An 18,792-nucleotide genomic window follows, 5' to 3' on the forward strand; every position below is an offset into this window, starting at 1 on the left:
GGGCAGACTCTCTGAGGGGGGCTGAGAGCAGCCCTAATCCGTGAATATAAATGGTTTTAGAATACAGTTTGGCGCCCCATCCAGTTTGATTCCCAGCCTCCCATAAACCAGCTATGGTGGCCTATACCTGTAATCCCAGTGCTCAGGAGACAGAGACGGCAGAGCCAAAAGTTCAAGGTCCCCAGGCTGCATAGGAAGATTAAGGTCAGGCTCAAATAGCTGAGACTCTGTCCTCAACTTTAAAAAAAAATGTATTAATCTTTCTTTATTATGACACTGTATGCTAAGGCTACATGGATTATAGGACTAAGTAAAGCCTCCAGCTCTTCTTTAAGAGTTTACAGCGTAAGAGATACACTGACTGATAAGAAACAAAAGATCCCCAAGTGAGACTCTCATAGGTGACTGAAAACCAAAATCAGAAACAGACAGATCCTATTTTATTGGTTGTGATCCACCAAAATTAAAATTATGGTTTTGCAGAAGGTGCTGTTTTTACAGAAGCAGTGCTTGATCTGGATTTTTTTTTTTTGTCTGTGCTGGAAGGTATGCAACTTGAACAAGACAGTATGTCCCCCTAGTGACCATTTTTCAGACTACATGCAGACGTGGCTTTTAGGTAAAGAAAGCTACCAACTTCAGAAGAAGCTTGCCAACCAACCAGTCAGTCTATTTGTATGCAAGTCAGCAGCAGTCGACGAAAGAAAGTCAGGGGGCAAAATGCTCCACTGTGTGCTATGTCGTGTCCTACACACTCAGAAAAAAATGCAGGAAGATAGAAAAAAAAATTGACTCAAGACCTAAAAGATCAGATACCCAGGCTCAAATGTTCAAATATTGCTTCTCTCAGTCTGTGATGGGGCATGTTACTGGGGAAAAAACTAAAACCATTACATTTGTACAAATTTGTACACACCATAATACACACACACACACACAAGCTGGCTAGGAACCAAAAAGCAGTGTGCCTAGTATCTTCTTTGCTGGGATTGTTTACTGAGGACCGTTGCCGCCCAGGAAGTAGCAGATTCAAATTTCATAGTTGGAGGACAAGAATGCCTAACTGTAATGACTGCAGGATGCATGTTGGGGCTGGGGGTGGGGAGCCACTTGGTGACCCGGAAGTAGAAGTCAGCATCCTTCACCTTGGTTGATGCAGTTCTTTTTTTCAAATTCTACTTTAAATTTCTAAATTTTACCAATAACTTTCCAATTGCCATGGCGCTTTCTGCCTCTTCTCACAGTCTGTCCTCTCTCCATGTCTACCTCTTCCTTCCATTACCTTTTCCTCTGTGTTCTTCCATGGTGCCTCATGATCGCTGTCTCTCTTTCCCACTCTAGATTTCAATATGCTTTAGAAAACTCGGATCGTGTTACTATAGGACAGCTGGACTTGACAGACCTTTTTAGCGCTTACACCTTAGCCTAAATCTTAGTTAAAATAACTCATATTGCCAGGATACGGCTTTTACAGGATGCATGGGTTTCTGTCAGAATTATTTCTACAAATATCCTGATGTTTTTATTATCTTCTTCACTGATTTTGAGTATTTAGATATAAAACTATTTGTTCTGAGTGTTCCCGGGACCTTACATACCAGGAACAGTATTTTGCATAGTGGTTTCATATCATGTTTCACAATGATGCTTGTCTGGGACCCTCGATGTACCTACAGGACACATGGAAGTGGACCTCACTTTAGAAGCATCCTTATGATCATTCCAGCGACCTTACTGTGCCCCTCGGTTATTTCTGAGCTTGTCCTTATTTTATTATTATTTCAATGTATTTTTACTGACTCAAATTAATTGTTAAGATCAAATTCTTGAAATCTGGACCTAGCTCCAAGATCTAACAAACATGTCAACAAACACAAAAATACCCCCAGGTCCCCCTTCACCCCAAAACATTTCAGGATAAAGAGTTATCAGGCTCACATGAGTGGAGAGACATATTTCTAAGATAGGGGGCAAGGTACTGTGTTAGGAACAGACTGAACAATTTAGAAGTGTTCACTCTGTGCATAGTATTCCTGCTTTGCCAACATGCTTGTGTATCTTGGAAATGGTGAGGAAGCCCGTGACAGACGGGAGCGATTGGAGTCCAACTCAAAGCTGGGCAGAAAGGCGTGCCATTGTCAGCCCTCCTGCCTCCTTCGTCTCCTAGGTCAACGCAAGTTAGAAAGATGATCATGTGAGACATCAAATATGGATGAGTGTGTTTGATACCTAATTGCTAGTGATAACTAGGTTTTTATCTAGTGAATATAGCCTTGAGCATTCATAATCACTGAGAACAAAATATATAAATATTTTACCCTATTGGGTTAGCAAATGCTCTGTTAATTGGCTGATTCACATTTCTATTCAAAGAGCATCTTGAAATAAATGAAGCTTTTAAATGATACCCCCAGGAAAACTTGGTAAACACACTGTGCCATTTACCCTAAGATTCTTGAAGTACCTTACAGAAATATTAAAAGCAAACCTTTAAAAAGATTAGACCTGTCACAGAAGCCATAATTCATCCTTCCCCCGGGATGGACTGACTTGAAACAAGGGAACGTACTCTGACTTTGCTGCCTGCTGTGCCAGGAGGATAACTATTTAACTTCCGTTATCCTAAAGCAGTAGCTTGGACCAACCCACTGCACCCGAAAGAGCACATCTGGTTTCAAATGTCCCCTCTTGTCAGGGCTTCTAGGTCGAGGTCAAGCAAACTAACACCTGGCATGTTCTATTCAGCTCTCAGGTGACAGGTATCCAGGAGATGATGGGGTGCATTCAGAAGCATGTGGACCGTCTCGGTGAACAGTGTACAGCGCACAAGGAGTATGCTCTTAAGAAGCAACAATTAGCAGCGTCCGTGGAAGGCGCCCTAAGGAAGGTAGTTTCATAAAATAAAATGTCAACCTTTTCTTTGGTGTTCATGGATGGTGTCAAACTGTGAGCACAGTGGGGAGGGTGCCGTGTGTCTCCTCAGACTTCCTCTATATCACACAGTAGGTCTTAGAACTGAACACATGGTTGCTCATCAACCTCTGCCCCAGGTTGTCAATAATGAACGTCTAATGTAATCTGCCTCCCCAGTCCTGAATGTGTATATGTACAAAGTTACATACACTCCATAGTTGTGTTAGCCCCATCAAACATGCACTGACAGGAGGGACCTTGTTTTCCATGACTCTAGGTACAGTCCCACACTAGCTGTCATGGTCATGGCACAGCTGAACAGGAAAACTTCAGACAGATGGATAGTTATCAGCAATTATGGGTTTTGTGTTTCTGGGGAAAAAAAATTGTCATCCTCATACTTATTGAACAAAACCGATGCAAGAGGCATAGTCATCCGCATACAAGCATTCGTGGGAGACTCCTCTCTGCAGAGGGATGGAGTAGCTTCCCATGGGACCCTTTTATTTCATGCCCTCTGGTGGCATAGCTTGAGAGTCAAGCTGGTTCAGTGATGGTAGAAAGCCCAGCAGGAATTTAAATACCTGTAGCTTTTTATCTTCCTAGCTGTGGAAAGTGCATTCTCCAGAAAGCAAGGGGATGAAGCAAGCAAATTGAGTGGAATGAAGCCCTTGCTGGGTCTCCTTAGCCTTTGGTTCTTATGAACTAAAGATCAAATCACAGTTCCCTCAGTTCAACAGTGAAATGATTCGAGTAGGTCCCTGCTTTCACTAGCATCTGGACAAGGTGTTTTCCAGAGCTCCTCAGCCTCAAACACGACAGCCTGTAGGGTATTCTTACCCCTTACTTAGAATGCTTGCTCAGATCAGACAGCAAACTGGTCTAATTCAACCTAGAGATGAATTCATCTCTGCCAATATATTGCATTATCATCTTTTGTAGGTAATACAGAAAAGCTCTTCAAAGATGTGTATGGATGATAGTTCACAGTCATTGCTGTTAATAAAAGAATGTATTCTCGAATGTCACAAATATAGCATCACATGAAGATGGGCATTATCAAGATATGAAATTCTTTAATATTTAAAGCTATTTTAGTTCAAAATTAATACACACTTAAAATGCAATGGCAATGTATGAAATAATATTTTATTATATGTACATACCTATACATAAGTATATATTATTAAGACTTTAATATATTCTCTCTTCCTCAAGGTGGAAATGTCAATTCAGGAAATCAGGTCAGTTCTTTCTAACACACTGGTTGTTGGTTCCAGCCCTTCTGAATCAGAGAAGATTCTGAATAAATATCTGGAATTAAATATCCAAGCCAAGGTAATTGAAAGTTATTATTAGGATCACAATGTTATAAATAATTATTTTAAAATAATATTCAAAGTTATGGAGCTTAATCTCAGCTCCCTTGAGAGTAGCAATTCTGAGTTAATGCAGAATTGATAATGGCATAGAAAACCACACAGTATTGTGTGCCTCTAAATGGTTTGTACTTTTGTGTCCATTTATTAGTGTATTTATACTCTTTGCAACAGTGGTTTCAGGTAATTATCTGGCATCTGTTTCTTGCTTGGGAGGTGCTAGCAACTCTTCCTAGGTGCCAGTCGAGACAGGGAAAGCTCTTCTTTAAGACTACTTGCAGTTTTCTGAAGAACAAGTCATACAGGCGAATATCCAGAAATGATAATTGTCACTGTACCCTCTGATGAGACATCAAAACCACAGCCTTGTTTTACCCTCCATTTTCAGACACTGAGTGCCCTGCCCCCAACTGGCAGTATCTCCCATTCTGCTTCTGTCCTTGAGGCTTAAAGTCCATGATTCCTGCTAGAGCAATGGTTCTCTACCTTCCTTTTTTTTTTTTTTTTTTTTTTTGGTTTGTTTTTTTGAGACAGGGTTTCTCTGTGACTTTGGAGCCTGTCCTGAAACTAGCTCTTGTAGACCAGGCTGGCCTTGAACTCACAGAGATCCGCCTGCCTCTGCCTCTGGAGTGCTGGGATTAAAGGTGTGCACCACCACCGCCCGGCCGGTTCTCTACCTTCTTATGCTGCCACCCTTTACTACAGTTCCTCATGCTGTGGTGACCCCCACCATAAATTATCTTTGTTGATACTTCATAGCTGTAGTATTATTGTTGCTGTTATGAATTGTAATGTAAATATAGGATGCAGGATATCTGACATATGACATCTGCGAAAGGGTTACAACCCACAGTTTGCCTGAAGAATTAGAAAAGTGAGTGACTTCCCCCAGCTCACGCTCACCTGCTTCAGCAGGAGAAGCCCTGTATATTCAGGTTTCCACAGAAGGCCTCCCTCTGCACAGTGGCCTCACTGCAGACAGACACCCCTGTTTCCACAGACCTCTCTGGGAACAGTGGTCTCACTGCAGACAGACACCCCTGTTTCCACAGACCTCTCTGGGAGCAGTGGCCTCACTGCAGACAGACACCCCTGTTTCCACAGACCTCTCTCTGAATGGTGGCCTCCCTGCAGACAGACACCCCTGTTTTCCTTTTCTTCTTTTTAGAATGGGATTTAGAAAAAAATCATTTGAAATATTTAAGCCATGTCTGGCTCTGGCAGCATTCCCCTTTTCAATTTAGAAGCCCACGAGAGAACTCGAGACATCCCATGCTCCTTTTTGTTTTGCAGAGCGTTGTCACAGCACAGGGCTTGCCAATGCGATTCCATACAGTCCCTGAAAAGCATATTAAGCACTAACTAGGGAAGGTATCCAAGGATAGCACGGAATTCCTCGTTAATTCTTCTGGGTTCCTCGCTTGTTCTCAGGAAATTTTCCAGGGCTCTTTCTGTGGCTCTTAGTCATGTACCACTTGACGATGCGGAGATGCTCGGAGAAATAAATGTGTTCTTGTGTGACTCAGCCGTTGTTGTGCCCACATCACGGTGTGCACCTGCACAGCCATGGGCAGAACAGGTCAGCCACTAGACAGGGTTCCTCGATGCAGCAGAGAAATGTCAAGACTGTGTATGAAGCTGCAGCCAGCACAAGCAGGCTACTCTTTTACAGCACATTTTTCATATGTGTAGAAGAACGCTCTAACAATAAAAATACCGTATAGTAAATATACTAAGCAGCAACGTAGTTAGCAAGCATTATGTGATGCACATAATTACATGTGCGCGCTTTTATGTGACTGGCAGTAATAAGTTTGTTTATACACCATCAGAATAGATATGCAAGTAATGTATTGAGAGGGATCAGAAGGACTGGTTCTCCCCTAAGGACAATTAGCTAGGAGTTGAGCGAGCGCTGTTAGATCCCATTAAGGATGCTAATGTTATGACAGGTCTTTATTGGAAGCAACTTTTATTGTTTACTTTCCCCTCAAATAGGCTAAGCTACTGGGGACCCGGCCAGTTTAAGCCTTTGATTGACAGGTGCTGTCAGGCCCTTCTTGAGGCCTACCACCTTGACTGGGGGAGCTGTCAGCTGAACAGCTCTTCTTTTGGCTACTGACTAAATGGCCATCATGAAGTCTTGGCTGCATCGAGCCCTTCGTGAATACCTTGAGGAAAACAGATACACCAGGAACACAGCAGTCGGGACTGTGGCTAATGCCACTGACTTCCGCTTCTGGACACCTGGCTGCAGACCAGTAGTTCTCAGCCTGTGGGTCTGTGACCTCTCTGAGGGGTCAAACGACCCTTTCTTAGGGATCATATATCAGATATCCTGCATATCAGATGTTTACAGTATGGTTCGTAACGGTAGCAAAATTATAGTTATGAAGTAGCAATAAAAATAATTTTATGGTTGAGGTCACCACAGCACGAGGAACTGTATTGAGGGGTCGCAGCATCAGGACGGTTGAGAGGCACTGCTGGTCCAGCTCTACCATCACCACAACAACCTCTCTTGAACGGTGCTCTCCCGATGGCCCTACCCAGAGCTTCCCGAAGGACTCTTTACCTCACCCTACTCCCCCAGCCTCTTGTTGTTTCTGAGCCTGGCAATAGCAGTTCTCATTAAGGAAGAAAAGGACCTCTCCTAGAGACTCAGCAGAAAGCTTGGGAGGCTCTACCTATAGGAGGCTTGTGATTGGTCCTTGTAGAAGCTGTGGTTGGTGGAACAGGAAAGCATACATATCCAGGCTGTCACTGATGACATCAAAGTCCAAGCACCAACATGCCACGTCCCTTTCCTTCCCGTGCCAACAGGCTGTTGGTGGCCATGGTGGACTTAGTCTGAGGGGCTTCCCTCCCTCATGATGTGCCCGTGCTGCAACAGTAGGCCATAAGAAATGCCTTTCCTGAGAGATCTCTCGGTTTGCTAGTGGTCTATATTATGGGTAGAACAGGCTAGAATAATGTATAATGAGCAGGTTAGTCCACTGGGCCTTCTAGCATCGGTGGCAGAGGCAGCAACAGCAGCAGAGAAGTGGTGGAATTGAAGAGGTTCAGAGAGGGCCTAGAGGCTGAAGGCCCGGCCTCAGTCCAAGTTGTAATAAGTCAGCCAAGAGTTCCACAGCAATACCAATGGTGGAATTGCTGTAGCTAAGAAAGTTGAAAACTCCCGAGAAACCCAGAGGCAGGGAGGAAGTAAAAGCTGGAGCTGAAAGTTCAAACGCTGTGAACCAGGCTTGCAGAAGAGTTCAAGAGCTCCTCCAAGGGCCGAGGAAAGTAATAACACAGCTCAGGAACTGGAAACTGGCTACCGGGTCCTGATTCTCTGAACCCCAGGGCAACAGGCCTCTGCCTTAACCACTTGAGGCTTTCAGCTTTTACCAGAGCCGAAGGAGGACTGAAGAGGGTTTTCAGTTTCCAGTGCCCTTTGTTCCTTCCTATTTGGAATTCTGAAAGTTGTGCCTTTCTCTGATTGAGGAAATTCTCACTACAAGTTCAATTAATAACCGTAATAGATGGATGTGCCGAAGGGTAATGGAATGTGATGTTCACAATTCCCCTGTCGGCTCCTGACCCTGTCCGCTCTGCTTCCCTAGGAGACAGCACACACATTAGAAGCAGCTGCGGAAATCATGGCAGAGAAAAATGAACTTGAACTCGACGAAGGGGCACTGCTTTCTTTTAAAGCGAAATGCCTAGAAGAAGAATTAAGCACACTTGGTCGAAGCATCAGTTACAGGTCACGAGTCCTACAAACTTATGTGGCATTTCGAAAGTCATCAGAAGAGGTATGGTGTAATGTTGACCCGCTTCAGCAAGATGGCCTGGCCTCTGCCCATCTTTCTGTTTTCTGTGGGCATAGAAAGTCCACCCAGCTGGAGAGTTTGTGTCTCTGCCAATGCCTGTACTTACTTATGTATCCCTTATTCTTCAAGGCAACATGCAAAATCCCAAAGAGTAGGTAATCTTTCCTAGAATAATATAAATAGGTCTGTATAAATAATATATTATAACGTGTTATGAGCACCCTTATAGACACTTACAATATCTTAAATAAAGATCAAAATTATTGTGAAAATGCTCATCATTTAGGTCATAGATCTTTTTGAATACTGACTGTAGTAGAGCAGTTAAAAGGTATTTTGTTATTATTATTAATTATGTATATATGTGAGTGTGTGGTTTGTGTGGATGTGAGGGCGGTGCCCACAGAGGTAAAAGGAAGGTTCCAGATTCCCTGGATCTGGAGTTATAGGGGATTGTGAGCTACTTGGTGTCGGTGATGGATACCAAACTCAGATCCTCTGTAAGAGCAACATATGCTCTCGACTGCTGAGCCATCTCTCCAGGACCGAGGCATGGGTCATTTAAAATAAACAGAACAGGAAGATACAGGCAGCTGATTCATTCTAGAAGCTATCTTGTTTGATGCCTGGATGACTTTAATGTTGCCACCAAGTGCCCGAAGCTTCACGTTGACATGCCTCTGATAATCTCTACTATTCCCTCCAGCACGCTGAGATTGCCACTCTCAGAGGAAAGTTTCTTGAGGGTAGCGTCAGCCACGGGGAAGTCTGAAGCTGCTCCCCACTTAGTTCTGGTTCCAGGGAACCGTGTATGAATGCAGATAACTCTTCTGTGTAGGGTTACAGACACTGTGTTAATGGGAGCCAGGTCCACTCCGGAGTCCAGCTGTCTAAAGTTAGGTAGCCTGCTTGGCTTCTGCTGTCTCACTTCTGCCTTCCTAATGCCCTCATCCCCTCTTCCTGCCACCATCCTAACAGTGCTCCACCCTAACCCATCCTTGACATTAGAGCAGCTACAAAGCAAATGCTCGTTCTCTGCATCATCACAGCCAAAATTGTGCCCACTTAGTATCGCGTTAAGGCCTCCTTCCTCGTCCCACTCTGGCATTTGGGTCTGAGATCCTCTGCGGAAATGGAGCTTAGCTTTATAACGATACTTCCTAAAAACGCCACATGTCCCTCTGTCTTCCCCCTCTCCGTCTCGCCTTACCTGATTGAGCTTTCCATCCTAGTCCTGACGCTGCTCCCAGCTGTCACTTACCTGTACCTCTGGCCTTTTCTTTTTTTCTCATCAGTTCTTGGTTTCTCATTCCCATTATGCTCTCATAAACCAACTCCCTGTCCTTCACCCCGTATGAATCCTGCCAACTCCTGACGCTTGGCTAGTCCAATGCTCTACTCAGCTTGTTTGTGGACGCTTCCAGGCACTCTTCCAGAAAAGCAGAGAGTTCTGAGGATTGGTGTGGTCACTAATAATTTATGGATCTCTCTCTCTCTCTCTCTCTCTCTCTCTCTCTCTCTCTCTCTCTCTCTCTCTCTCTCTCCACTGGGTGCCCCTTGTGCTCCCTACTTGGCTTATATTGCTTGGTGATTCTCAGTTTCCATCCCCAAATCTCATCTGGCATCTTTGGAATTCAAACACTGTGGGAAACAAGACAGGTGAGGCTCACAATCTTGACTTCCTTCTCAACTTACTGATGTATTCACCCATCCCCCACCATAGCGACAGTATAGTGGCACAGCCCTACCTAGCCCTGCTCATTAAGTCTCTCCCTGGGTAGCCTGTCTTCTTTGAAGTCTAGCTCTCAAATCTGCCTTCCTCATTGCTTCTTTCTAGGCTTAGTCTATAGTTAGAGTCTTGTTCTCACCAAATCTGTTCCTCTGTCATTTGAAGTTAGGCGTACATCATCAGGTGGCTAGTCAAACATGGCGGCTTCCGTCACCCTTCCTGTTCCTGTTTCCAAGGCCACACTCTCTTATGTCTATTGAGACAGCCTCAGAGATTTCTGCACCCCTTTCTTCCAGTTTGCTCTGGGGTTTCCCTAGTCCAAGCCTTCATCACTGGCCACTGTTCTGTTGGTTACAGTAGAAAGCAAGATGAAACTCCTGCTCAGCCATATCCCAGGACGAACGTCTTTCTGGACTCCTTGCCGGCCAGCTGAACAATCCACTCTCTATCCACGCCTATGGCATGCATCTTACCTGATGCAGCCAAGACTTCCACACTTGGGCTTTTACCCCAGTTCCTTCCATCGGAGACCTTCTCCTTTCCCTCTTACCCTAGGAAGGGACAGACCAGATGTCATGTGCTGGGAAATTTTTCTGTGCTTCCATGGAGTTATTGTGCCTTCCCTGTCCTTATAACGCAGCGCGCTTGTGTGTACATAGGCCTGTCTTTGATCTAACAGTTGCTTACTGGTCTTCTTCTTACAGAACTAACTTTGGTCTCCAAGGAAATGAACACTTCTTAGTAAGGTATCTTAGATTCCTCCATGGACAGACAGCCTTTGATGTGGTTCACTAGGGATAAATAGAAGAAGAAAGATCAGGAAACGATGGTATATGCTTAGGAGACAGGTATCAATAAGGCAAGAAAAAATATGGAAATCAGAAAAGAACCCCTGACCCTGAGCTAGTGCAGGCTGTCCTAAGTCCTGAGAATCATCTTAAAATCTTCAAAGTTTAGTGCCTAGTGCCTCAGATTTCATACCATGTTTCCATGGCTTTCTTAACTTCCACCAATCTTATCTTATTAGTCATTAAATATTATTCAAAAAGCATACAAATTAGTTCCAAATGCTTTCTGCTAACTCTATATCACCCCATTACTTATTAATCTATAGTTACACATTTGATTGTGTATTAACTCTGCTCAGGAGAGTAATTTAAAATAATTGAGTCCTGCTAACATTGGTTAGCAAATGCTAAAATATAGTTCTAGGGAGGCAAAGTAGTATGTCTTAATAAGATTAGCTCATGAAGGTATTTAAAATTAATGTGCCCACAGAAAAGTTGTCCTTATTAATACCCTTTCACTTTGGTTCACCATGAAATCAAATTGTAAAATCAAATCGTACAGTAATGTGCTCAGCCGCAAATGGGTGTATACTTCACCCACCCCCTATCGAGGCACAAAGAGTGAGGAGAGAGTGTAATGGCCAGGGGCCAGGGAGGACAGCAGGAGAATAGCGTCCTCTGGGCATAGCAGGACCACCGCACTGTGAACGCAGTACTGGGGTTACCTGCACAAAAGCAAGCCAGTCAGTGTTCTAGCATGGAGGATGAGGGAGGGCTCATGAGCTCCTACCTCTGAGGAGCTATTGATAGCTGATGGCTACTGGGGTGGGGGAAGAGTCAGTTTTCTTTTTTCTTATTATTACTGTATTGTATTGTATTATATTGCATTGCATTGCATTGTATTTCGATGTATGTGTATGGGTGTTTTACTTGCGTGCATCCCCTGTGTATGTCCTGTATTCTTGTTATCTGTGGAGGTCAGAGAAGGCATAAGATCCGCTATAGCTGGAGCTACAGGTAAATGGGAGCTGCCTCATGAGTGCTGGGAATTGGACTTGAGTCCTGTGGAAGAGCAGCCATTGTTCTTAACCACTGAGCCATCTCTATATCCCTGAGTCAGGTTCCTTTAAGGGCGTAGCTGGTAGATTGACCGTGTTCTGTTGGTTGGTTCCATGCCCATGAGTAGATATGAGTATCACTAATTGGACTCTGGTGAATATATTTATAAAGCAAAGATGAGGAAAAGAACTGAGGAGGGAGAGAGGAGGGTGGAGCTGGATCTGGGAAACTTAGAGAAGTAGGTGGTGAATATGATTCAAACACATCATATTACATTCTCAAATAATTAATAAAAATATTACATTAAAATGAATGAATCATAATACGCTGAGTACAAATTGCCTTCTGCTGAATTATTTTTTTTTCCTGATATGTATTCCTTGATTTTTTTTTTTTTTTTTTTTTTTTTGAGACAGGGTTTTGCTGTAGTTTTAGAGCCTGTCCTGGAACTAGCTCTTGTAGACCAGGCTGACCTTGAACTCACAGAGATCCACCTGCCTCTGTCTCCGGAGTACTGGGATTAAAGGCTTGCGCCGCCACCACCCGGCTTTATTAGTGCTTTTTTATTATAAAACTCAGTTTTAAACAAAGCAGCCGCTTGATCTCTGAAATAAATTATTCTAATTGTAAAATGTACATAAAAATAATCTGTGGTACAATAAATATTTCTGATTGGCAATAAACTTATCAGCTCACTTTGCCACCCAGCAGAAGTCCTGTCTGTTGGTTACTGAAGCAGATTTCCATGTTTTTCAGTAACCTGAAAATAGTCAAAATTTATTTAAGGAATGCTAAAAGTGTAGTTTCCGCTTAATTTTATACAGAATTCAAATGGAATCTGTGTTCTTTCTACTTAAAAAATTTCTTTGCTCTCATCTTCCTCCTCCTTGTTTCAGGTGGAGGAGCAGCTTCAGAGACTAAAGGCATTTTATCTGACCAAAGTCCCTCCGACCGATGAAAACAATGCTGACGTCAAGTACTGGTCCAACTCTGCTGAGAGGAGATGGCAGTTGTTTTTAAAGAAGAGTTTTGTGACCCAGGACTTAGGACTTGAGTTCCTTAACTTAGTAAATATGGTGAGAATAACACTAAGTGAGCCAATGCCTTTTGTAGATCTTATTCCTCAAAGTCAAAATCGTACATTCAAAAGTTCAACTTGTCCATTAGTCGGACCTGCTGGCACAGGGAGGTCTTTTCAGCTTCACTCACGCTAGACTTGTTCTGAAGCCCAACATTTATAAGCCTTGCGGTCGCGGAGCCCTCATATCACAGGAAGGCCATTCTAGTTTTTCTGATTCAAATGCCGCATATAGAGTCCTCAGAAGTATGTCCCAAAGTCCTGAGTTACATTGTTGACAGCAAGGTCTTTACAAAATTCCCAGGGACCAAAGAGAATAACTGTGATAAATCTTTGTTCTAGAGAATTTCTTCTCATTTTAACAGATCCTCTTTTTTACATTATAATTTTTAATTAGCTTGCAAAAGAGTAGGTTTCCAAAGATTGATTTTATTTACATAAAACTGCCTCTAACCTTATGTTCTTCCTGCTGCCCCGCCCCCCACAGCCTCTTCACTCCAGGGTTCCCTCCCTCTGTGTTCACACTGTGTTCTATTATCCCCCTCGGCACCCCCTAAGCCCTAGTTGCCCTGAGTTAAATAAGCAAAGTATCTTAGGATCTTTATGCAGTCGCTCATCCTCCTGAAGTTGCCTACAGAATTCTCACAGCAAGACTACTTCACTCCCCCTCAGAACCACACGAATTTCCCCAATGAAACAGCTCATTTTATTGTTTGGGAAAATGCTAGCGTTCCAAAACCACAGAGAAACCCTGTCTCGAAAAACCAAAAAAAAAAAGAACGTTTTTAAAATCTTAACTAAGTCAATCGTCATCTCTGGTTTCGAGCCTCTGTAGCAATACAGGCACAAAACCATTTGTAGGTAATTTCTCTTGCATACGAAATTCTCCCCAACATTGAAAGCCCTTGCTATGTTTAACATGAGTCTTTCCTACAACTGGATATTTACATGCTTATCATTTATGGTGTACTTTAATTTCTTCCTTCAGGCTGATCTGCTTTGCCAAAATTTTCTACTTGCTAAAGCCATTCATGAAATGGAATCAGAAGCTGAACTACAACCAACCAGGATGTTTTCTTGTAGTTGAAACACGAGGGGCTAACACTTTAAGCAATGATCTCTCCTCGCTGTTCTCTAAATAGAGTGGTGAGCCACTGCCACTTACATGACCTTAATCCTAGGTCCAGTCTGGCCAGGGCTCTCTATGCCAGCTCTTTAGCTTTTCCATAAAGACATTGCCTGTGTGTTTCTCGCCTGATTTCCTTCGGCCTTAGCCTACGATTCATCCTGCTAAGCTAATTTGGGTCTGTCTACTCTATTAACTGTTTCTCTTGGGTTTCATTCTGTAGATTTATCACAAGCCATTCCTTGATACCTGTAATTACTTCTTTAGCAAAAATGTCTGAAAGGAAGATTGACATCCTAATTCCTGAAGTAATCTATCGATTAACAGTTAAAATAAAAAAAAGCAGCCATTAATGCTTCCAGTATATCTTACCCTAATCACCACTGTACACACACACACACACACACACACACACACAGAGAGAGAGAGAGAGAGAGAGAGAGAGAGAGAGAGAGAGAGAGAGAGAGAGTTTCATAATGAGAAACTTCCTCATTAAGATACCCGAAGGGCTTACTCCCACATACTCTATAAGACACTTAACCATGGTTTGGCCCAACTCCTCCGAGTCGAGCAATTGAGGCATTCTTCTCGAGTGCTCTGTGAGCAGAATCTAACCACCCTGACTGTCCGTGTGAAACTTATCAATCTGATACCGAGTGGCCCTCATTTGAGAATCAGGCCATTTCCCTTTCTCTATTATTCTAAACCTTCTTTCTGTAGATGTTTAAGGATGAACTCACTTGGCAGATTCGGGTTTTAACCCCCTCCTCTGTTTGACCTACAGTCGTCTTTTTTTCTTGGTTTTAACTTTTGTTGTTTGAAGAACATTCGTGATCAGCCTGTATAGAACCAAAACATTCATTAAATAGTTATTAATTAGATACCGCCCTTCTTAAACACCAGAAAAATATTGTCAAGCAATTTTTCCATGTTTCTACGTATTTGCTTCTCTTAGTATAACTCCCTTCATCTCTAGCTTAGGTGATTTAAATTACATTACAAGGGAATTAAGTCATTTGCAAACTGTATTTTTGTGTCATCATTTAATTGCTGAATCTTAGAAATCCTTTCAATTCTGGAAATGCCAGGTGGTCTAAAATGAGATAGAGTTGTTGATGTTTTCCTTCACATTAAAGCTGTCTTGGGCCATATTAATCTAGGGTGTTTAGCGTGTACCAGAGTTACCTCTGTCACCTGCATCTAGAGGTTTTTCCTCTTGCCTTTTTCCTCTTGCCTTTTGATCTGCAACCCTGTCTTTTATCTAAGCTGTTGAATTCTTAGCAAGTGTTAGGTGTCACTCCTGTATAAATAATCAAGTAGTGTTATCTTCTTGTGGGATGGGTTGCAGTAAGAAATGGATCCAAACTCATATCTTTTTTTTTTTTTTTTTTTTTTTTTTTTTTTTTTGGTTTTTTGAGACAGGGTTTCTCTGTGGTTTTGGAGCCTGTCCTGGAACTAGCTCTTGTAGACCAGGCTGGTCTCGAACTCACAGAGATCCGCCTGTCTCTGCCTCCCGAGTGCTGGGATTAAAGGCGTGTGCCACCACCGCCCGGCCAAACTCATATCTTGAATCTAGGCCCAAATGAGCAGGCTACTATGCAATCCCAATTCATAATTGTTCCTGGAGATAGCTCATATCTTCCCACAGCTTCTTGATAGTCTTGTGTCTTCAATTCATCATTGTTAGCCTTTCAGTAGTCGAGTGATAAGTTCTTTATTAATAAAATATTAAGTCTACATAATAATTAACTTCACTGATGTATTGACATCCTGGTAGGTGAAATTGCAGACAAGGATGCTTTTCCTCTCCCTGTCTGCACAGTGGCAGTTTGGTGAGTGCACAATGATGTGTGGTGAGGGGCTTGGTTACAGTAGAAAGATTGAAGCTGGCTCTTTCTGTCAAGTTGGGTGTGTTTCTGTAACTGGTATTTAGAAGCTTGAAATTGGTGGTTTTTTTTTCAATATAAAGTTCATCTGAATCAGATTAATTGACTTTAGCCAGAATTCTGGCAAATGGACTTGCCAGCTTATTAGTTTGCAGTGGAGGAAACTGAGAATTCTGTCGAGTGTTAGCCTTCTTGCTACCAAGGCATCAAAAAAAAAAAAAAAAACCAAAAAACAAAAAACCAAATAACAGCAAGAGATCAGAGAACAGTACAGGACTGAATATACATTTAAAGCAAATGGGTAATTTAATGCCTTCTTTAGACTGCATGACCACACAGTTTTCCATGTGGTATACTGAAGTAAAAGGAGAACAGATTTACTAAAGAGACTAAAGGCAAATGGTTGATCTCCTGGAGTGGACAAAACACCAACTCCACTGAATACAGAATCACTTCTTGTATCCTGCTAGCTAACCCTCAACAAGTCTTAGAGCCTGTCTTTTCTAGACCTTTTCAGACCACTGTACGCTAGTGACTGTAGTTGTCTTCTATAAAACACAATTCCCAGCTAATATTACATTGAATAATATTCTATACTTTAATAGCTTCTTAATAATATATCAAAGCTATTCCAACCTTATTTATGCCATATATAAATATGTAGTATAGTTTTTCCCACTGTAGTTGTCTAATGTCTTTAATAATTTATTATATTTTATAAATCACAGTGGCAGAGTTTATCATTTTATTATTAGATGCCCTCCTAGACCACTAAAATACTAATGAGGTCTTTAAAGATCTTGCTGGTGATGTGCAAGCAGAGAATATAGGTCTAACCACAACTGTGCCTCTGCACACGAGACCAGGCTTATCTCTCTAAACTGTATCCTGCCCTGGTGTGATAAAGCACTTGCCACCTAAAATAGCTGAATGCAAAAGAAAAATGTGTCTCTTAGGACAGAAAGCTATTACATGGATTATTAATTCAACAGGCAAAAGAGAATGAGATATTCAATGCTAAAGATGAAATGTGTGTCATGAAGAACACTGTGGAAAAGCAAACAGCCGGAAGGGAAGAGCTCAGCCGTCTTCGAATGGCATGGTACCTCAAAGCCAGCGGAGGCAAACCTGTGGGGCAGCAGTGGGAGACCTTCAAAGAGAAACTGAAAAAGGTAAGAGGGCAGGCTGGGCACTGGCTGGCGGGTAGACTGGTCTCCTGGCATACATAAAGCTCCGGGTGTGAACCTTAGCACCAAAAACAACAGACAAAAAGGAATGCCTTTCAAAGAGTAAATTCTGATGCAAGCCACCCAACACCAGAAGACACAAATTGTGTGGTTCTGCTCATTTGCAAGCATGGAGTCAAATTCATAGAGATGAAGGTCAGAATGGACGCTCCCCAGGGATGCAAGAGGGGTAGAGGGAATGGGTGGGGTATTGCTTAACAGGATCAGTACAGGTGGATAAGAGCAGTCTGTAGGCCGATGGTGCTGGCAGCTGCTCAGTAATGTATATGTCTTGATGACACTTCATTGTACACTTAGCGATGGTAACAACTGTGCAATTTGTTATATGTTACCATGGTGAACAATGGTAAAAATTGTGCAGTTTGTTGTATGTTACCATGGTGTGAAAAAGAACAACAAAAATTTCACAGGAAAGGAAGGGCCTTGTGTGACCTCACTGGTGAGGTCAGAGTTTGCAGGGGGTCAAAAGCTTCACGGCACACCATGTCACCACCGAAGTGACCACATTGCTAAATGGTCGGAAACACGTTTATAGTTGTCAATGTCTGTTTTAGACTACTCACAACGTAAAACTTCTCCACGAAGTTCTTATGCCCGTCTCTGCCCTTGACCTTGGAGGGAGCCTCCAGACGATGTCGGATCTGCGAAGAAGGTGGAATGCCATGAAGCCCCAGCTCCAGGTGAAGATGCCAATGCGTGGGTTTGGGTGAATGGAAAATCGTTCCCAACTCCCCAGATCCAATAAGCTTCCTTCTTCTTCTAAAAAAGTACCCTTTTTGATCTAAAAACCCCTTGTAACAACATATTTTCTTACTGTTCCCCTATAAATGTTTGTATTTTATATTTGATGATACCCAGACATACTGAATCCTGAATATATTTTCATTTTACACAGTTCCTGACTTAGGGAGTGTTTTAAATTACAACATCTCAGAACAAGATCGGTAACCTCTAACCTAGAAACTCTGTTGTCATTGGTCCCCACATCACTGGGCTGTCACCGCTGCCACACACCAGCATCCCAGCTCCTACCACACTCCCTTCTTGTCTCCAGAGCCTCCACTCTGTGTCCCTGCCACTCCTGGACACAACTGCCATGGCTGGTTGACTGTAGGAGCGCCCTCTGTGGACTCGGTTGTTTATTTATTTATTTATTTATTTATTTATTTATTTATTTATTTATTTATTTATTGAGACAGAGTCTTAGGTGGCCTAGGCTGACATCAAACTTGTTAAGTAGCCAAGGGTGACCTTGAACTCTTGACCCTTTTTTCTCCACCTTTCAAGTCCTGACTCAAAAGCATACACTATTGGATTTGGGGGTTTTGCTGAAAAACTAAGATGCATCTATCTGTTACCACTTAATATGTATTTGCTTTAGGGAATTCCAGAGTTAGAGGTTTTGAGATTCCTGTGGGAAATATCTAATTGTAGGTTCTGTTAAGACAAGACATACATGAAATACAATCACTGTACTCTGCATACATATATATATCATCACTATCGACAACAAACGCTCCTATTCCAACTCTTATTAAGTATCAGCTAGCCCAATTTGCTATATCCTGTGTGGTACACCTACTTATCTTTTGGTGTGTATTTGTATGTATGCATGAGTTCTTAATTAGGATCCATGGCTAAGGTTACATAGCTTTGTCGTCTGTCATCATGATGTGTGCCATCTATTTGGGGTCCATATACTTGATTTGAACTTGGCCGTCTAATGCAAGTCAGTCTTGTGAAAATTATCTCCTACAGCATTTCCTTTACTT

The 18,792-nt window shown here is 42.5% G+C and overlaps 1 protein-coding gene across 3 annotated transcripts in view; it reads left to right on the plus strand.

Annotated features, from left to right (window-relative positions):
• Ccdc141 (coiled-coil domain containing 141) overlaps window positions 1–18,792 on the plus strand; it is a 141,587-nt gene that overhangs the window by 88,004 nt on the left and 34,791 nt on the right. For all 3 annotated transcript variants that reach the window (XM_057755593.1, XM_057755595.1, XM_057755594.1), the window contains exons 9-14: window positions 2,746–2,887; window positions 4,132–4,251; window positions 7,898–8,089; window positions 12,580–12,759; window positions 16,766–16,945; window positions 17,575–17,700. In XM_057755593.1, coding sequence (XP_057611576.1) covers window positions 2,746–2,887; window positions 4,132–4,251; window positions 7,898–8,089; window positions 12,580–12,759; window positions 16,766–16,945; window positions 17,575–17,700 — 940 coding nt within the window. The remainder of the gene's footprint in view (window positions 1–2,745; window positions 2,888–4,131; window positions 4,252–7,897; window positions 8,090–12,579; window positions 12,760–16,765; window positions 16,946–17,574; window positions 17,701–18,792) is intronic.

The sequence above is a fragment of the Chionomys nivalis genome, chromosome 22 (assembly GCF_950005125.1).
Source record: "Chionomys nivalis chromosome 22, mChiNiv1.1, whole genome shotgun sequence".
Classification (NCBI taxonomy): Eukaryota; Metazoa; Chordata; class Mammalia; order Rodentia; family Cricetidae; genus Chionomys; species Chionomys nivalis.